Raw genomic sequence first — 18413 nt, 5'->3', positions numbered from 1 at the left:
GTTAGCTGTAAGTAAAAAATTAAACAGAGAAACACCAGGCTAAATGACAATCACTGGCTGTGTTTTACCTACTCTGTGACCGATTTGGAAAAATACCAGTAAGATACTGAGGTCAAGGGAACTAGGCGAGCTGGCAGATACGTTAGCATGCCGGGCGAAATGTGTAGCCGTATTTCGTCTGCTGTTACGTTCTGAGTTCAAATTCCGCCGAGGTCGACTTTGCCTTTCATCCTTTCGGGGTCGATTAAATAAGTACCAGTTACGCACTGGAGTCGGTGTAATCGACTTAATCCGTTTGTCCACTCTGTGTTTAGCCCCTTGTGGGCAGTTAAGAAATAGGAACTAACTATATGCTCTTCTCAATAAATGTGTTGCCTCGGGATAGCCTTTATTTTAACAACAGTGGTGACTATCTTTGAGATATTAAGAAGTTTGTTGAAGGAGATACATGGAAAACCTATGAAGAAGTCTCTGCGGAGATTTTGGGCTTGGCCAATCAGTTATGAACTTGGTCTCTCAGCAAAGCCATATCTCAAACACCTGTTGTAATCCAGCACTGAAAAGATTTAACTGTCAGATGTAATGCTTATTTATTCACATTGTTTTGAATTGATCATTCCTTATCTTGTAGCTTTGAGATTTCAATAAAGTGATTGTTTACTTTTAAAATGACATTGCAGAGTAGATGAGGGAGACAGTTTGAACCAGTTTGAACAGGAAACAGGTAGGAAATTTTGGGTCAGGGATACTGTACAGTGGACTAGACCGCAGTGTGGTATCCACTTGCAGCCTAGTGGCCTGACAATATTTGGCCAGTTTGGCCAGTTTGAACAGGAAACAGGTAGGAAATTTTCACTAGATATGACCAGTGCAATGCTAAAGGGTTAAACTCAGTTAGAAACCAGTCTATGTGTCCTAAGAAGAAAGACCAGGCCACAGAGCTGTGTTCATAAACCTGAAGTTATGAGTTCAGTATTTAGCCAATTCAAACAAGGGTTTTGATAATTTGGCAGCATGACTGAAGGTGCCAGAATGTTAACATGTGTGGCCAAACCATTTGAAAACTTCCATGAAGTAACCACTGAAGAATACAGACTACTAAAAAGTACTCAAAGTTTTTTTTTTTTTAATTCTTAGTCTTCAGGTCAGTACCCCACCCCCTCGATACAGTGGGTGGGGTACTGACCACTACCAGCTTAACAATAATTTAAAACAAGGTCAGTGTTTGTGCTGAGGAAACGGTACAGCAGGCGAGAAAAGAATCAATATTTATAGACAGAAAACGAATTAATCAATGTAGAAATATTGTTCTGTTGCCAAGGTTACCTCACAAAGTAGATCCATCTCTGAAGTTGTCATGGTTATTTCACAAGTCACAACTTATATAATCTACTAGTAATTCTTTATCACAAGTTCATATCCCACTAAAGACAGTTATTATTACAGGCTTCAAATTAATGGCATCTGGCTGGAGAGAAATGTCCCATTCCAGGCCACTAGGCTGCAAGTGGATACCACACTGCGGTCTAGTCCACTGTACAGTATCCCTGACCCAAATACACTTAACTGTCAACAGTCCAGTTCACCTAGCTGTAAATAGGTACTACAGTGTCATATAATTCACTGTATTGTACCCTTGGTCAAGTCACTTAACTGTCAATAGTCCAGTCTATCTGACTGTAAGTAGATACCAAACTGTGTCCATGACCAACATACTTAACTGTCAGCAGCCCAGTTCACTTAGCTGTAAGTAGGTACCACATCGTGGAATATAAAGGTACCGATACGGACAGTGGCTACACTCAATAATCAAACAAGCAAGTCATTGCCCAACCAAGATTGTTTCATTTCTCACAAGGAGAGTTACATGTAAAAGACTAGCATACACTCCAGGAAGAGTGGTTTTCATCCTTCATCAATTTAATAACAGAAACCTCAGAGATAAGGGTCCATTTATGTGCTCATTAGTAATTTGACAGGACGTGTCCTGTCTTGCCTTCGAAACATGCTATGTCTGCTAGCTGACAGCTGATGAAGGGGATTTTTCCTGTGTAGCATGTCCTGTACTTCGTTTTCCTGCTGTACATAATGTTTTTCCTGTTTTCGTCTTGTTCCACGTCTCTGTCCTTCTGTTGTAACAAAATGGCTTTTCCGTTTTCGTTTCTGTTGATTTTTACGTCTTTTTGTGGTGTCCTGTCCGTATATATATATTTATATATGCATGTATATATACATGTAGATGTCGGTACATACATATATGTTTGTATGTATGCATATATTTTATTTATTACACTATATATATATATATATATATATATATATATATATATCTTGCAAATAAGAAAATGGAGAAGCACATTAGTTGGTTCATCAACTTTAAGAAATTAAAATGTTGACTTATTTATTTATCAAAACGACAAGTCAACATTCTAATATCCTAAAGTTGATGAATCAACTAATGTGCTTCTCCATTTTCTTATTTGCAATATAAATTAATGGTAAAATATTTCTTTACATTCACCCATTTAGTATAAGTAAGTTTATTGCATTGCAATTAAAAACACTTGTGTATTAATAATTGGGTATTATCCCTTAGTGGGTTGGATTCACAACCCCTAACTTTCTTGGTATATATATATATATATATATATATTGTTATATTTCGGAATGGTCATTTTGCCAGTTTAGCCAATAAAAACACACATACTGTATATTTGGTGTTATTTTGCTTCAGTGTTATTTATTTTTTACATTAATCATATATATATATATATATATATATATATATATATATATATATATATATATGTATATATATATATATATACACGCATATATCTCCACAGACAGCAATGCTTGTAACTCACATAGGCAAAAAGAAGAAAATTTATAATCTTGAAATACCATGCTGAAGACGGAAATGAGTTTTACAATTCTAATCCCGAAACGCATACATGATTAATCGAAGACTGGTTAGTTTCACTAAATTTTTTCCTTCTTTTTGCCTATGTGAGTTGCAAGTATTGCTGTCTGTGGAGATATATTGTAGTTAGAAGAATTAGCTGTTTTGACTGCTATTTCTAAATTTTCAGTATGTGGTGAAACAACTTGTTGCTAAACCCTTAATTATGCTTATAATTATAAAAAACACTTTTTGTATAAGTTTTTACTGATAATGTTTTTTTTTGTTCCATACCGACGCTACTTGGTAAAATTTATTAATTATTAAATTAATAATTATTTACCCTATATTCATAATATATATATATATATGTGTGTGTGTGTGTGTGTGCACACATATTCAGAGAGAGAGAGAGACACACACACACACACACATCATAAATGCCAACACATCCGCAAATACAAGCAAGAACACACACAACATTGTTTAGTATAACGACGACAACGACAACAACAACATTAAGATCAAAAGCAATTGTTGCTGTAATACCAACAATACATGAAAGTAAATTAAAGGACACATTGGTGGAGATGGCGGTGGTGGTGGAGTGAGAGGACTGCTCCTACATACCATCACCGTTACTTCAGTGAAAAGGAGACGGTGAGGGAGTTACTGTTTAAAACAAAGACTTTTCGGAACGCAACATAATGGGATATATATGGTGGGTGGGTGGGTGGGTGGAGATGGAAAGGGAAAGATGTGGCATGTATTATTAATAATGATAATGAATGATGCTGATGATGATAATATAATAATAATAATAATAATAATAATAATAATGCTTTCTACTATAGGCACGAGGTCTGAAAATTTTGGTGGAGGGGGTCTAGTCAATTACATCGACCCCAGTGGTTTCGCTGGTACTTAATTTGTCGACCCCTGAAAGGATGAAAGGCAAAGTCGACCTTGGTGGAACTGGAACTCAGAGTATAAAGACAGACAAAATGCTGCTTAGCATTTCACCTGGTATGCTAACAATTCTATCAGTTTGCTACCTTAATAATAATAAGAACAATAATAATAATAACACTTTCTACTATAGTCACAAGGTTTGAAATTTGAGGGAAGGGGACTAGTTGATTACATCAACCACATTATTTTATTGGTACTTAATTTTATATTGACCCTGAAAAGATGAAAGGCAAAGCTGACCTCAGCAGAATTCGAACTCAGAATGTAAAGATGGATGAAATACCGCTAAGCATTTTGCCCGGTGTGCCAACGATTATGCCAGATCTCCGCCTTAATAATAATGTTTTGTTTATTAGCCACCAAGAGGAAACATAAACAAGACACAGGGGCACAGGATAAGACAGTGTGGGATTAAACAAAAACCATGTAAAAGGGATAATTACAGAAACAAACAAAAGACAACATGTCTAAATTAGGAACGAGGGCAGCAATTTTGAAGGGAAGGGAAACGCTAGTATCGTCAACACACTCCCCCACCCCCCGTACTTGATTGGTACTTTATGTTATCGACCCTAAAAGGATGAAAAGCAAAGTTGACCTTAGAAGGATTTGAACTCAGAACCTTAAGAGTCAAATCAAATACAAGGAATTTTTTTTCTCCATTGCTGTAATGAGTCTACCAATCCACTAATGTTACTGGTGGTGGTGGTGGTGGTGTCACAAACACTAAGAGCACAGGTTAATAGCAGAGTGTACCACACAGAGCACTTGGCCCAGTGGTTAGGCCATTGCACTCATGATCAGGAGATTATGGTTTCAATTCCCGAACTGGGTACTGCATTGTGCTCTTGAGCAAAACACTTCATCTCATGTTGCTTTGTAATCACTCTGACATCTCACATGTAGCACACTGTGTACCTGTATACCTGTACAGGATGATGTTGATTTGATGGAAGGAGTGAATTAGTGTGCAGCTCCAACATCTGACTTCTATAAGCAAATCAACATCTGAGAAGGTCGTGCAGCAAGAATTTGTAGAACATTCCTCTTTCATTTACAACCAGAGAATCCACAATTCTAACAGAATATACCACCCAAAGACATTCTACTACAAAATATGTAAGCGAGGAGTACACTCTCCACCTTTGTTTACAGGTTATGACACAAAAACGGACATTTAAAATAAAATCTATCACTGAAAAAAATATTTGCAGAGGTTGGTAATGGCATTAGGAGTTAAAAGAAGCAAAACACTTTTCCAAGGAAACTAATTTGGGAGTCAAAATTGAGTTCCAGCTTGTAGCAATTCAAGAGAACAACAACAACATTGGAGGGTGATTTGGTTTCTATTTCTAGCAAAATCAGTTTCCCAAAAACTAATTTGGGAGTCAAAATTGGGTTCCAACTTGTAGCAACTCAAGAGAACTGCTGCAACATTTGAGGGTGGTTTGGTTTTTATTTCTAGCAAAATCAGTTTCCCAAAAAACTAATTTGGGAGCCAAAATTGAGTTCCAACTTGTGGCAACTCAAGAGAACAGCAGCAACATTTGAGGGAGGTTTGGTTTCTATTTCTAGCAAGATCAGTTTCCCAAAAAACTAATTTGGGAACCAAAATTGAGTTCCAACTTGTGGCAACTCAAGAGAACAGCAGCAACATTTGAGGGAGGTTTGGTTTCTATTTCTAGCAAGATCAGTTTCCCAAAAAATTAATTTGGGAGCCAAAATTGGGTTCCAACTTGTGGCAACTCAAGAGAACAGCAGCAACATTGGAGGGAGGTTTGGTTTCTATTTCTAGCAAGATCAGTTTCCCAAAAAACTAATTTGGGAGCCAAAATTGAGTTCCAACTTGTAGCAACTCAAGAGAACAGCTGTAGCATTTGAGGGTGGTTTAGTTTCTATTTCTAGCAAGATCAGTTTCCCAAAAAACTAATTTGGGAGCCAAAATTGAGTTCCAACTTGTGGCAACTCAAGAGAACAGCTGCAACATTTGAGGGAGGTTTGGTTTCTATTTCTAGCAAGATGCAAGGCCATCATTGATCTTGGAAATGTAATGTACGTGAAGGGCAATACTTCTCCCCCGCCACATGTAGTTCTGTCTTGGGAGTGTCTAAATTGAAGTTTTTCGTTTCTGTGTAAAAAAGCAATTAGGGCATAGTTCGTTAAGTGTTTTTTTGTAATTTATTATAATTCAACATTTACTGCCACCATCACCACCATCACCGCCATCATCTCCATCTTGCCACTCTATCACCATCACCATAACCAACTTCACCATCGTCGTCCTACCGTCATTATCCCATTACCAATATCACTATAATTTCATCACCACTAGCATCACCAGAATCATCTCATCACTGAAACTACACCACCACCACCACCACCACCACCACCACTACCACTACCATCGCTATAGCCACCACTACTACCACCATCAATGCTACCACCATCAGCACAACCACCATCCTCATCAGCCTTATCATCACTCTTAGCGCTATCACCATGACCACTGCCACCACCACCACCACCAGTTCTCTATGCAAAACAAAATCATTATTATTTCAGTGGACCCTTGTTAAACTGGATCCCATTAACCCTTTCATTACTGTATTTATTTTGAGATACTCTGTGTTTCTTTCAATTAATTTTAAATATAAAGAATTTAGTAAAATAACTTGGTTATCATTAAGCTAGTGTTAGGAACATAAATTGTGACTAAGGTTTGGTGGAAGATTTTAGCCCAAAACTATTGAAAACAAGACATTTATACTTAGAACCAGAGCTGGTTTCAGCCGGGTTGGTAACGAAAGGGTTAAGTTGGATATTGGATGAAACAGATGGAATTGGGGTTCAGAAAGTCACCATCAGATTTGATTCCTGCTGTTGTCTTTGAGTGTCAGTGTTGTAAGGCCACATACATTTGGACATTCTGGTGATGCTATTTGAGAGCCCTCACATCCACCAAAGACAGTAAATTCAACAAAAATATTCAGATCAGTCTTTAACATACGCTCATGGATTATAATGAGAAACTTTCTGCCCCTTGTTTTGATTCATTTTGATGGTTGTTTTGAATTAGTCCTAAACACCTTACAGTTAATTCTTTTATTAATACAGTTCTCTATTTAAGAGATGTGGAATTATGTACATTATTTACATTTGACGGATATTTGACTTCATCTTGCTTGTTGTTAACACAACGTTTCAAATGATATAAGGTGGTGCTCCAGCATGGCCACAGTCAAATGACTGAAACAAGTAAAAGAATAAAAGAATTATTTACAATTGACGGATATTTGTCCTCATCTTGTTTGTTGTTAACAACATTTTGGCTGATATACCCTCCGGCCTTCATCAGGTGTCTTGGGGAAATTCAAACCTGGGTTCTCATTCCTAAAAATACCTTAGGAATGAGAACCCAGGTTCGAAATTTCCCAAAGACACCTGATGAAGGCTGGAGGGTATATCAGCCAAAACGTTGTGTTAACAACAAACAAGATGAGGACAAGTATCCGTCAATTGTAAACAATTCTTTTATTCTTTTACTTGTTTCAGTCATTTGACTGTGGCCATGCTGGAGCACCACCTTGGAGGATTTTAGTTGAACAAATTGACTGCTGGACTTTCTTTTTAAGCCTAGTACTTATTCTATCCATCTCTTTTGCTGAACTGCTAAGTTACAGGGACGTAAACAACACACCAACATTAGTTGTCAAGGGGTAACGGGGGAACAAACACACACACAGGCTCCTTTCAGTTTCCGTCTACTAAATCCACTCACAAGGCTTTGGTCGGCCTGAGGCTATAGTAGAGGACACTTACCCAAGGTGCCATGCAGTGGGACTGAACCTGGAACCATGTGGTTGGGAAGCAAGCTTCTTACCACATGGCCACACCTATTATTATGCTTTTCTGTTGGAGCTATGATGACCATCAAGTCATGCTTAAGGAGGACAGGTGACTTGTGTGGTGACCCTATTGGAAGTGGAGAAAAGACTTGCACTCTGGCAACCTCAATCTCTCATAGGCGGCCATCATCAGTCCAGTGGCACAATGAGGTCAAGACAACAGGGGATGGAGATGGATGCAGTGGATGACCAAACATGTCCTTACTTCATCTTGCTTTCTGCAGCAGCTGCCATCCCTTCCTCTGAACCATGTATGTTTCTTCTGCATGGCCTGCCTGATTCAGTGTTCATGTGCATATATAGGGAAGACCTAGGGTGAAGGGTAAAGACCCCCTCCAGTCATGAAGGGCTATAGGATTGCACCTAGAATGTTTCCTTCTGAGGCACAAGTCCAGGCAAGGTTGTTTATGGAAACCTCCCCTCTCCAAGCCACTGATGTTATCCAAGGGAAAGGCAAAGGCTGATACAGATTGGCACCAGTGACGTGGCAACTCATTTCTACAGCTGAATGACTCAGAGCAACGTGAAATAAAGTGTCTTGCTCAAGAACACAGCACACAGCCCAGTCCGGGTTATCGAACTCACTACCACATGATTGTGAGCCAAATGCTCTAACCATTGAGCCATGCCCCAAATATGCGAATTAACCCATAGCTGGGACCCTGACGTGTGCTACAACACCAGGCCAGACTAGACCAGGTATATGCAAAACCAGATGCAATTTAAAGTTATACGAAGACACTATTGTATCAGAATATAGTAGTGGATGGCTGGCTGGCTGGTAGGATGACAAGCGCAGGAAAAAAATAAGGACAGAAGGTGAACAACATTTTACCAGCTCACGTATTTATGATTCCCTTTTACATCCCACTCACAAATGTACACTTTTTTACAAACTCCCACTAATTTTTTAACTTTATGAATTCATTTGCTCCTTCCTCTCTGCTTCACTTTGTCTATATTTTGCCTGTTACATATGTACATATGTCTGCAAGTATGTATGCAAGGATAAAACTTAGTCTTTCTTTTCCTTTTTCACCTTTCTCTCTAATAAACACTAAATTTCCATGGTGAAAAATTATACATATAAATTCATGAGCTACATATTAACAAATTTTCTTTATAATATAAACAAAATTAAGGTACAAGAAATAACTGAACGGTCAGAGACAAGGATTTGAACAATTTAGACAAATACAGGTATTTCAAATACCATAAAACATAAATTCTTGATTTATTAACATTATCTCTGTCTCTAGAGGATGCATCATAATTACCAAAAGCCAATTAGACCAGCTTTACTTCGGAAGGGGAGATAATCTCAACATTCAATAATTTTCTCTAAAGTTGGCATTGCATGGAGGAAAATGATTGGCTTGCTGTCTTAAGATAAGTCTTAAGACAGTCATAGATACATGTTTCTATCTCAATAAATGTCATCAGAACAACCTTATCTCCAAAGGGCTGTATATGGAAAAGAACAGAACACATTTATGGCTCAGGTAATTTGCATAATTTAAACATTAAATGAACTGCCATTTGGTAATTATGAGAAATTCTCTAGAGGCGGAGATAATGTTGATAAATCAAAAGCTTATGCTGTGTGGTATTTGATATTTCTGAATTTGTCAGTATTTCTTTATAATAAATCTGTTCCTGTTTGAGGATATAATCAACTGTATTTTGTTTTCAGATCAAATAATACAGAGTCAAAGAACAGGCTCAAGTGAAATGGAACTAAGAGTTTGTATGCTTTTTTTTTTAGTTCTATTTTGCCAAGACAGTCGGACCAGCAGAGCCACACAGATCCTTCTTCCTTCTCGAGCTACGTCTGGCTCATAAGGACCGGTTTCCCGGTCTCCTTGGCGTATAGGTTCTCCACCTGGACGGGACGCCAGTCCGTCGCAGATGAGCTGCAAGATGCAGGAGGAGAGAGTGAGAGAAAGCTATGGCGAAAGAGACAGCAGAAGTTCGCCATTACCTTCTGCCGGAGCCGGGTGGAGATTAGGTGTTTCGCTCATAAACATACACATTGGCCAGTCTGAGAATCGAACCTGCGATCCCTCGACCGCGAGTCCGCTGCTCTAACCACTAGGCCATGTACCTCCACAGAGCCACACAGTGCACACTATGAAAAATAAGTACTACAGGTACACTGATTTTTCAGACACTGATGATCCAGGACCCCTTATAATCTTCAATTTATGAGCAGAAACTTCAAATTCCTACAGCTACCAGACTAGTTTACTGATAGATTGCACAGTGAAATATTAATAGACTTGTGTCAATTTATACTAATGTACAGGAACATGTATGTCGTTTAATTATTTCAATGAATTTAATATTTGGTTAATTTAAAGTATGACCATGCCTGCTGCAGAAAAATCAATAACCTGAAGTGGCTTTGGAACCAAAGGTTCTGAAAAACTGATATTTGTACCAGTAAACAAAACACAGCCAAGTAATTCTCATTAATATTTCACTGGTGTTGTGGAAGCTCACCAGGCTTTAAATGTTTTATTTCGTAATTTCTATGTGTTGAAGCACAAATATTGCTAAAGCGAGTGACAACTAAGGGCATGGCACTGGCAAACCTCAAACCAAAGGGAAATATGCCTGTTATTCTCATGAATCTCTGCAGTGATGATGTTTGTTTCCGCTCGATATAAATTATCTCCTTGCTAGCAATATAAATAAGAGTGCATTTTGAACCAAAAGCCAATATGATAGTTTCTCTCATGGTAACTACCAGGGGTGTATATTCTGGGTGTGTTAGGTGTGCACTGCACCATTAGAATCCATATATGGGGGCCCCATCCCCTCAAGCCTGAGAATTTTTTTTATTCACTCCTAGAAGAATGCATTAATTATTTCAGCCTGGCTGTGTTTGTAGACAGTTGAAAAGAATACTTTTAACAAACAAAAAAAAAATTAAATGATAGCATTGTAGTTGCAGGTGGGACCCCCACTAAGTCTCCTGGCAACCAATATTTTTAGACCAAAGGCAGCGAGCTGGCAGAAACGTTAGCACACCGGGCGAAACACTTAGCGGTATTTCGTCTGCCGTTACGTTCTGAGTTCAAATTCCACCGAGGTCGACTTTGCCTTTCATCCTTTCGGGGTCGATAAATTAAGTACCAGTAACGCACTGGGGTCGATGAAATCGACTTAATCCGTTTGTCTGTCCTTGTTTGTCCCCTCTGTGTTTAGCCCCTTGTGGGTAATAAAGAAACAAATATTTTTAGACCTAGTCTGCCACTGGTCAGGTTGTAGTGGTAAAGGTAACAAAGTGAGCAGGCACAGCACTCAAAGAGAAAGCGAGACCTTGTAGGACTTGGACATCTAATCTAGTTAATTATATCATTAACAGTTAACTTGATGAACTTCCTACATCACCACTAATCATTAGATTCGTTTAATTGGTGATATGTGAATTGATATTTAAATGTAGCCTGGATAGAAGGAAAAAAAAAATCTTAATGACAACAAATACTCCTCTTAGCTAACGAGCCTAATTGGTAGCCATCCAAACAAACGTAATTGGAGTAACACTTAGAATGTTTTAGAGTCAACACATCACTGCCCATCACCAGAATAATGAAAGGATAGAAAAATAAACAATAATAATCCCTCCCCCACAAAATTGCTCAAAGAGACAATTTAATTTTGTAAATTAGCTTCTCATTATATAAACACGCCATCACAGTGGTTATCACATAGACAGGCAATATGTGCAGACATACTGTGTGGTTAGGAAATTCACTTTGCAACCACGTGGTTTCAAGTTCAGTCCCTTGGACAAATGTCTTCTATTACAGCTCTGGGTTGACCAAAGCCTTGTGTGTGGATTTGGTAGACAGAAACTGTATGGAAGTTAAGGCAATGAGCTGGCAGAATTGTTAGCACACGGGGCGAAATGCTTAGCAGTATTTCATCTGCCGTTACGTTCTGAGTTCAAATTCTGCCGAGGTCGACTTTGCCTTTCATCCTTTCGGGGTCGATAAATTAAGTACCAGTTACGCACTGGGGTCAATGTAATCGACTTAATCCCTTTGTCTATCCTTGTTTGTCCCCTCTATGATTAGCCCCTTGTGGGCAACAAAGAAATAAGAAACTGTATGGTAGCCTGTTATGTATGCATGTATTTGTGCGTGTGTATGTGTATATATATATATATTGTTGACTGCATGTACTTAATGTATGTGCTTTGTTTGTTTGCTGGTTTGCTGTGGGAATTCATAGTGTGTGTGTGTGTGTGTGTGTGTGTGCATGTGTGTGTCTGTGTTTGCTATCCCCACCACTGGCTTTACAATTAGTATTGATTTGCTTACATGCCTGTAACTTAGCGGTTCAACAAAACAGTCCAATACCAGACTTTAATAATTAAAAAAAAATTTTCTTTTTTAAACCCCCACAAGTACTGGGGTTGATTTGTTTGACAAAACCCTTCAAGGCGTTGCTCAAGCATGGCCACAACCCAATGCCTGAAACAAATAAACGATTAAAAGTACAGACTATGAGCTATCATAACAGTAGCTATCAAACACAACAAACAGTGTTGACCCAGCTCTTCGTTAAATGACATAGGAATAATTAACAAAATTATGTGAAAGATTTATAGCTGACATGAATTTCCAGCTGGATCGTTTCAAACTACTTTTAATTAACCTCAACGTAAATGGTGTGATTTAAGGAAAAATTTGTCTGATATTTCTAGCAAATTCAGTGACCACACAGAGGCTCCCCCGTTTCACATGTAACGTTGTTGTTGTTTTAACCCCAGGTCTGCACTGAAAGAGGATGGAGGAGTGCTGGTTGTGACTATCCCATCTTTTATTCAGACAGTTTAATATAGATTCTATGTATTTTCTATTTTAATGTAGAACAAATTTTCAGTTTAACTTTTTGGTATTCAGATTCCTCAATGAATTGTAATAGGAACTGGTAAAGGCCTGGGGTCACACCAAGTTCTATAGTCTGTTTTGGCTTGGGTTTTATGGCTGGACGCCCTTCCTAACATCAACCACTTTGTAGAGCGTACAGGGTACTTTTCATGTGGCACCATTCCCAGTCCTTTTTACATGGCACCAGCACCCACACCAATGCTTCTTATGAGGTACATTGTACCCTTCCTTTTTTTAAGGCACTAGAGTTTTCATAGGACATAGAGTAGTCCGACATAACTTTCTGAATGGCATATCTGATGAAAAATTAACTCAAATCCATTTTTAGCAGCACAGCTGGCCTGATGATGAGCCATGTCTCAAGTGGAACCACTTCTTGATAAAGGCTGTCACACCTGCACTAGAAAATGAGTTAGCTGCCATTTCTAGTAAGTAATGATGATAGTAGTAATGATGAGAAATCTGTTGTCTAACTCAGCTAGTCTGCTATGGTTATAAGACATTCTCATCTGTTTCCTTCCAACAGAACTACACTACACCCCCTCCTAACCAAAAATGAGGAATGTCATCTGAAAGAAAGATTTCTTAAAAAAACCACTACACCAAAATCTAATGTTGTCTTCTGGTACCACTAGTTTACCAAAGATTAGAACAGATCCTACAATCTTTAAGTTATTTGTCTTTCTTGTTCATTACACACTCTCCCCTCCTGAGGTTAGTTTCCATATCATGCATGGCGGCGCAGTGGTGAGAACTTTGGATCATAACGTGGAACCACTGAAGACCTGGTACTCCAAATTAAACCAACACTAACAAAGAACTGAAAGCCAATGAAACCCTCATCAATGTTACAGTGCTCCCACTAATTACAGCAGTAAAAATGAAATTAAGATAGTAACCTAAGTGTAAAATGCTATGAGCGTTATGGCAGTAAGTGAAAGAGAGAAACATTTTCTAGGTTTGTTAGAAACCTGTCTTGGTTAGATACCAGTAACATTCACAGGGTCATCTTAGTTATATCTATTCCTCCTGACGGCTAAGTGGACTGAGGTTAATGTAGAATAGAATGCTGTGACCTTGAGACAAGGCTGAAAGACATGAGAAGACTTGAACTCCTAACCTACATGAGCTGATGGTTCAAAAGTGTATTTCCACTAAGCTACCTCATTTCTACATGGTACCATTTTTACAAGATCACTTGAGCCTCATTCATAAGTACCAAGCTACATGTCGGTAAAGCAACAGAAACCATCAGACTTTTAACCAAAACTCTAAACTGACTGACTTCACCAGCTACTCTCTCTCTCTCTCTCTCACACACACACACACATATGCACACACATAAAGCACTATTTGAGCGTGATCGTTGTCAGCGTCGCCTCACTGGCACTTGTGCCGGTAGCACATGAACAAAACATTTGAGCAAGGTCGTTGCCAGTGCTGCTGGACTGACTCCTGTGCAGGTGGCACGTAAAAAACACCATTTTCGAGCGAGGCTGTTGCCAGTACTGCCAGACTTGCCCTCGTGCTGGTGGCACTTTAAAAGCACCCACTACACTCTCAGAGTGGTTGGCGTTAGGAAGGGCATCCAGCTGTAGAAACCCTGCCAGATCAGACTGGAGCCTGGCGCAGCCATCTGGTTCGCCAGTCCCCAGTCAAATCGTCCAACCCATGCTAGCATGGAAAGCGGATGTTAAATGATGATGATGATGATGACAATATGCTCTCACACATGTTCATACATATGCACTCTCACAGACACACACCTGCACACAGTGACATACACCCACTTGCACATACGCACACACATGTACACACACTACCTCTTTCTCTTACATGCACACTTTCTCTCTCTCTCTCTCTCTAACACACACACACACACACACACACTCTCACACATGCACACACTTACACATGAATATCTGACCAATGGGAATCCCTGACAGGCTACAGAACCAGCCTAACATCAATAAACCTGTCACTGGTACTCAGGACTTCCTTCAGATAACTTAAGAACTGGCCAGATGAGATAAGAGACAAGTGTCTTGATCAGGTGAGATTGTAGACAGGTGTTCTGTTTTTAGTAATCAATGACTGCAGTAATTGTAAACCTGACGCAGAGGTGCCATATCATCACATAGCTGTCCCTCCAAAAGGAAAAGGGTCAAGATATTCATTTTACTACTGGCACAAGGGTTAAGGAATTTTGTGGGAGGGGTTATAAGCCAATTAGATTGACCCTCAGTGCTCAAATAGTACTAATTTTATTGATCAGATAAAAGAGGTGCAGGTGTGGCTGTGTGGTAAGAAGCTTGCTTCACAACTACATGGTTCCAGGTTAAGTCCCACTGTGTGGCACCTCAGGCAAGTATTTTCTACTATAGACTTGAGCTGACCAAAGCCTTGTGAGTGTATTTTTTAGACAGAAACTGAAAGAAGCCTGTCATATGTGTGTGTGTGTGTGTGTGCATGTGTGAGTGTGCGCATGTGTCTTTGTGTCTGTGTTTGTCCCCACCACCATTTGACAACCAGTGTTGGTATGTTTATGTCCCTGTAACTTAGCAGTTTGGCAAAAGAGATCGATGGAATAAGTACCAGGCTTTAAAAAAGTAAGTACTGAGGTCGATACATTTGATTATAATTTCCCCGTAACTTAGCGGTTCGGCAAAAGAGACCGATAGAATAAGTACTAGGTTTACAAAGAATAAGTCCTGGGGTCGATTTGCTCGACTAAAGGCGGTGCTCCAGCATGGCCACAGTCAAATGGCTGAAACAAGTAAAAGAGTAAAGAGAAAGAGTATTACTAAGCTGGACTTTGGAATAAAGGAACACGAAATTTTGATGGAAGATTTTAATTTAGATCACTTGAAAACAGGAAACTTTTCAACATTATCAAATGCCTTTAACAGAAGCTTTTCAACATTATCACATGCTTTTAATGGAACACTTTCAACATTATTATATACTCTTAAAAAAAGAATTTTCAACATTATCACATGCTTTTAATGGAACGCTTTCGACATTATCATATACTCATAAAAAAAGAATTTTCAACATTATCACATGCTTTTAGTAGAAACTTTTCAACAAAATTATTGCATGCTTTTTACGAAAACTTTTCAACATTATTACATGCTTTTAACAAAACCTTTGTGACATTATTATGTGCATTTAATAGAAAATTTTCAGTATTATCATCAGCTTTTAACAAAAATATTTTCAGCATTATCACATGCTTTTAATAAAAATTTACCCACATTATCAATAAAAGTGTAATTTCTATTTAAAGAATTTAATTTTTTTTATTTCTCAATACTAAAAAGGTCTTTGTTAAAAGCTTTATTAACTGAGGTAAAAAGGGAATTGCAGTATATATATATATATATATATATATATATAAATGGAAACATTATAGTAATTTAGATTAATGCATGGGTTGCAGGGTGGGAAAAAAGTGCTTCAACTTCTAAAGATTAAATAACTTAGTTACCTTCGTAGCTTTCTACAATCAAAAGATGCAGAGAAGAGGAGAAAAAGAAAAAATTGTTATAATAAAGAACAGAATTGACAGATTGTTGACAGAATAAAAAAAAAAGAAAAGAAAATTACAAGGAAAATGTGAAATAAGAAGATCAGTATTTGAATGGAAATAAGATTAAATTAACTAAAGTCAGTATTAAAAAAGGATTTAGCAAAACTAAAACAGATTTACTGTAGATAAATGTAAAAATGGTGAGGTGGTGGAATCGTTAACATGCCTGACAAAATGCTTAGCAGCATTTCATGTTGTCTGGCTCTTTACATTCTGAGTTCAAATGCTCCTGAGGTCAACTACGCTTTTCTTCCTTTCTGGGTCAATAAAACATATATCACTGACCACCAGGATTGATGTAGTCAATTAAGCCCTCCTCTTGCCAAAATTTGAAACCATTGCAAATAAATAACTCTTTCCTGTTAACTCTCTGTCTCTCTCTCTCTCAGTAACCATGTCCCTCCTCTTCAGCAGCACACCTGTGGAGGCGCAATGGCCCTGTGGTTAAGGCAGCGGACTCATGGTCGGAGGATCGCGATTTCGATTCCCAGACCAGGCGTTGTGTGTGTTTATTGAGCAAAAACACCTAAAGCTCCACGAAGCTCCAGCAGGGGGTGGCGACGACCCCTGTTGTACTCTTTCGCCTTAACTTTCTCTCACTCTTTCTTCCTGTTTCTTGTCCCCGACTTCCTACGCAACCGCTGAGCCTGGATGTGCATTCCTCCATCTGTCGATGCTCTAGGTGTCAGGGGTTGACCTGCTTTCTCTTCTGTGGGTCTTACGAATTGCAAAGGACCACGTTTCAGACTTCTCCCACTACAGAGGCGCGATCTTGCAAGCTCTTGGACAAAGACCACTTCGCTCAACAAACAAACAAACAAACAAGCAGCACACCTGTTTCTACCCTCATTTTTGTTAATTTTCACTCTCTTTCTCTCCCCTCCTCCTCCTCCTTCTTCTTCTCTCTCTCTCTCTCTCTCTCTGTCTGGCTGGGTAACCATGTGCCTCCTCTACAGCAAGACATCTGTTTCTGTCTCTCTCTCACACTCTAACCTTTCATCATCTGACACAAGAACACCTCCTCCAATACCGCCCCCCCCCCCAAAGATGCCTTGTCTTGCAAAGATACTTGGTGACCCTGCCAGTGCTGGTGCCACTTAAAAAGCATCCATCCAATGGTAGTGGTGGTCGTGGTGGTGATGGTAGTGGCGGTTGGGGGTTCCCCACAGACCAGATCTATGGTTAGAGTAAAGCTGAATCCAAGTGGAGGATGAAATTGCGGAGGAATGGTACCATAAGTAAGGGTCATAAAAGCTAAAAGACAGGTCTAGAAGTATCGGAAGAAAGTGGGGACAAGCTAAAAGTATGAGGTGGCCAGAAGAGAATCTTAGTATTAGAGAGTGACGGTAAGGGGGAAAAATAGGTATGGATGGACAACAGTATGTATGGAAGGACAACAATATGCATAACAGGGCAATAGTATGTTTGGAAGATTGGAAACAATGAGCAGAGGATGGGGGTGGGGGGAACAAAACTAGGATAGAGGAATAAAAGGAAATTAAGCAATAATAATATTAGTACATCATGGAGATGTACTTGCATAGCAAGTGATCTAATCTGAGATCGTGTGCTGGAACGCTGCAATATTAGTACAACTTGGTGCTAATGTATGTGTAAGTGTGTGTGCATGTGTGTGTGTGTCTTTATGTCTGTGTTGTGTTTATCCTCTAGCACTTAACAAACGGTGTTGGTTAGTTTACATCCAGTAACTTAGCAGTTTGGCTACGAAGATCAATGGAACAAGTACCAGAGTTAAAAAAAATAACTTTTTAATTATGGATCTTGTTTGGCTCATAATCATAAGATTGTGAGTTCAATTTCTGGTGGCAAGCTGTGGTCTTGAGCAAGACACTTTATTTCACATTGTCTCAGTCTACAATTCATATTGTCAGTAAACTGAGAAAATTAGGGCTTATGTGATAGAATATATATATATATATATATATATATAAACATATATGCCGCAAACTCACAAACTCAGCTGGCAAAAATAAGTTGTACCAGGAATTCGAAGGGCCAGCCTTGTCACATTCTGTGTCATGCTGAATCTCCCTGTAAGCTATATTAAGGGTACATACATGTGTCTGTGGAGCACTCAGCCACTTGCACAATTATTTCACAAGTAGACTGGTTGATTG

The 18413-nt window shown here is 38.8% G+C and overlaps 1 protein-coding gene across 7 annotated transcripts in view; it reads right to left on the bottom strand.

Annotated features, from left to right (window-relative positions):
• Positions 1-18413, bottom strand: part of LOC115219750 (unconventional myosin-Va) — a 272760-nt gene that overhangs the window by 162945 nt on the left and 91402 nt on the right. For 5 of the 7 annotated variants that reach the window (XM_036509681.1, XM_036509675.1, XM_036509680.1 and 2 more), the window contains exon 3: positions 16178-16185. The exons of 1 other annotated variant lie outside the window; for it this stretch is intronic. In XM_036509681.1, the coding sequence (XP_036365574.1) occupies positions 16178-16185 (8 nt within the window). Of the gene's footprint in view, positions 1-16173; positions 16186-18413 lie in introns of all 7 variants that reach the window. One more of the 7 variants, XM_036509676.1, reaches the window with a different exon arrangement.

Source organism: Octopus sinensis, linkage group LG15 (assembly GCF_006345805.1).
Source record: "Octopus sinensis linkage group LG15, ASM634580v1, whole genome shotgun sequence".
Lineage (NCBI taxonomy): Eukaryota > Metazoa > Mollusca > Cephalopoda > Octopoda > Octopodidae > Octopus > Octopus sinensis.
The sequence above is the reverse complement of the archived record's forward strand: the minus strand, read 5'-3'. Positions and strand labels throughout refer to the sequence as shown.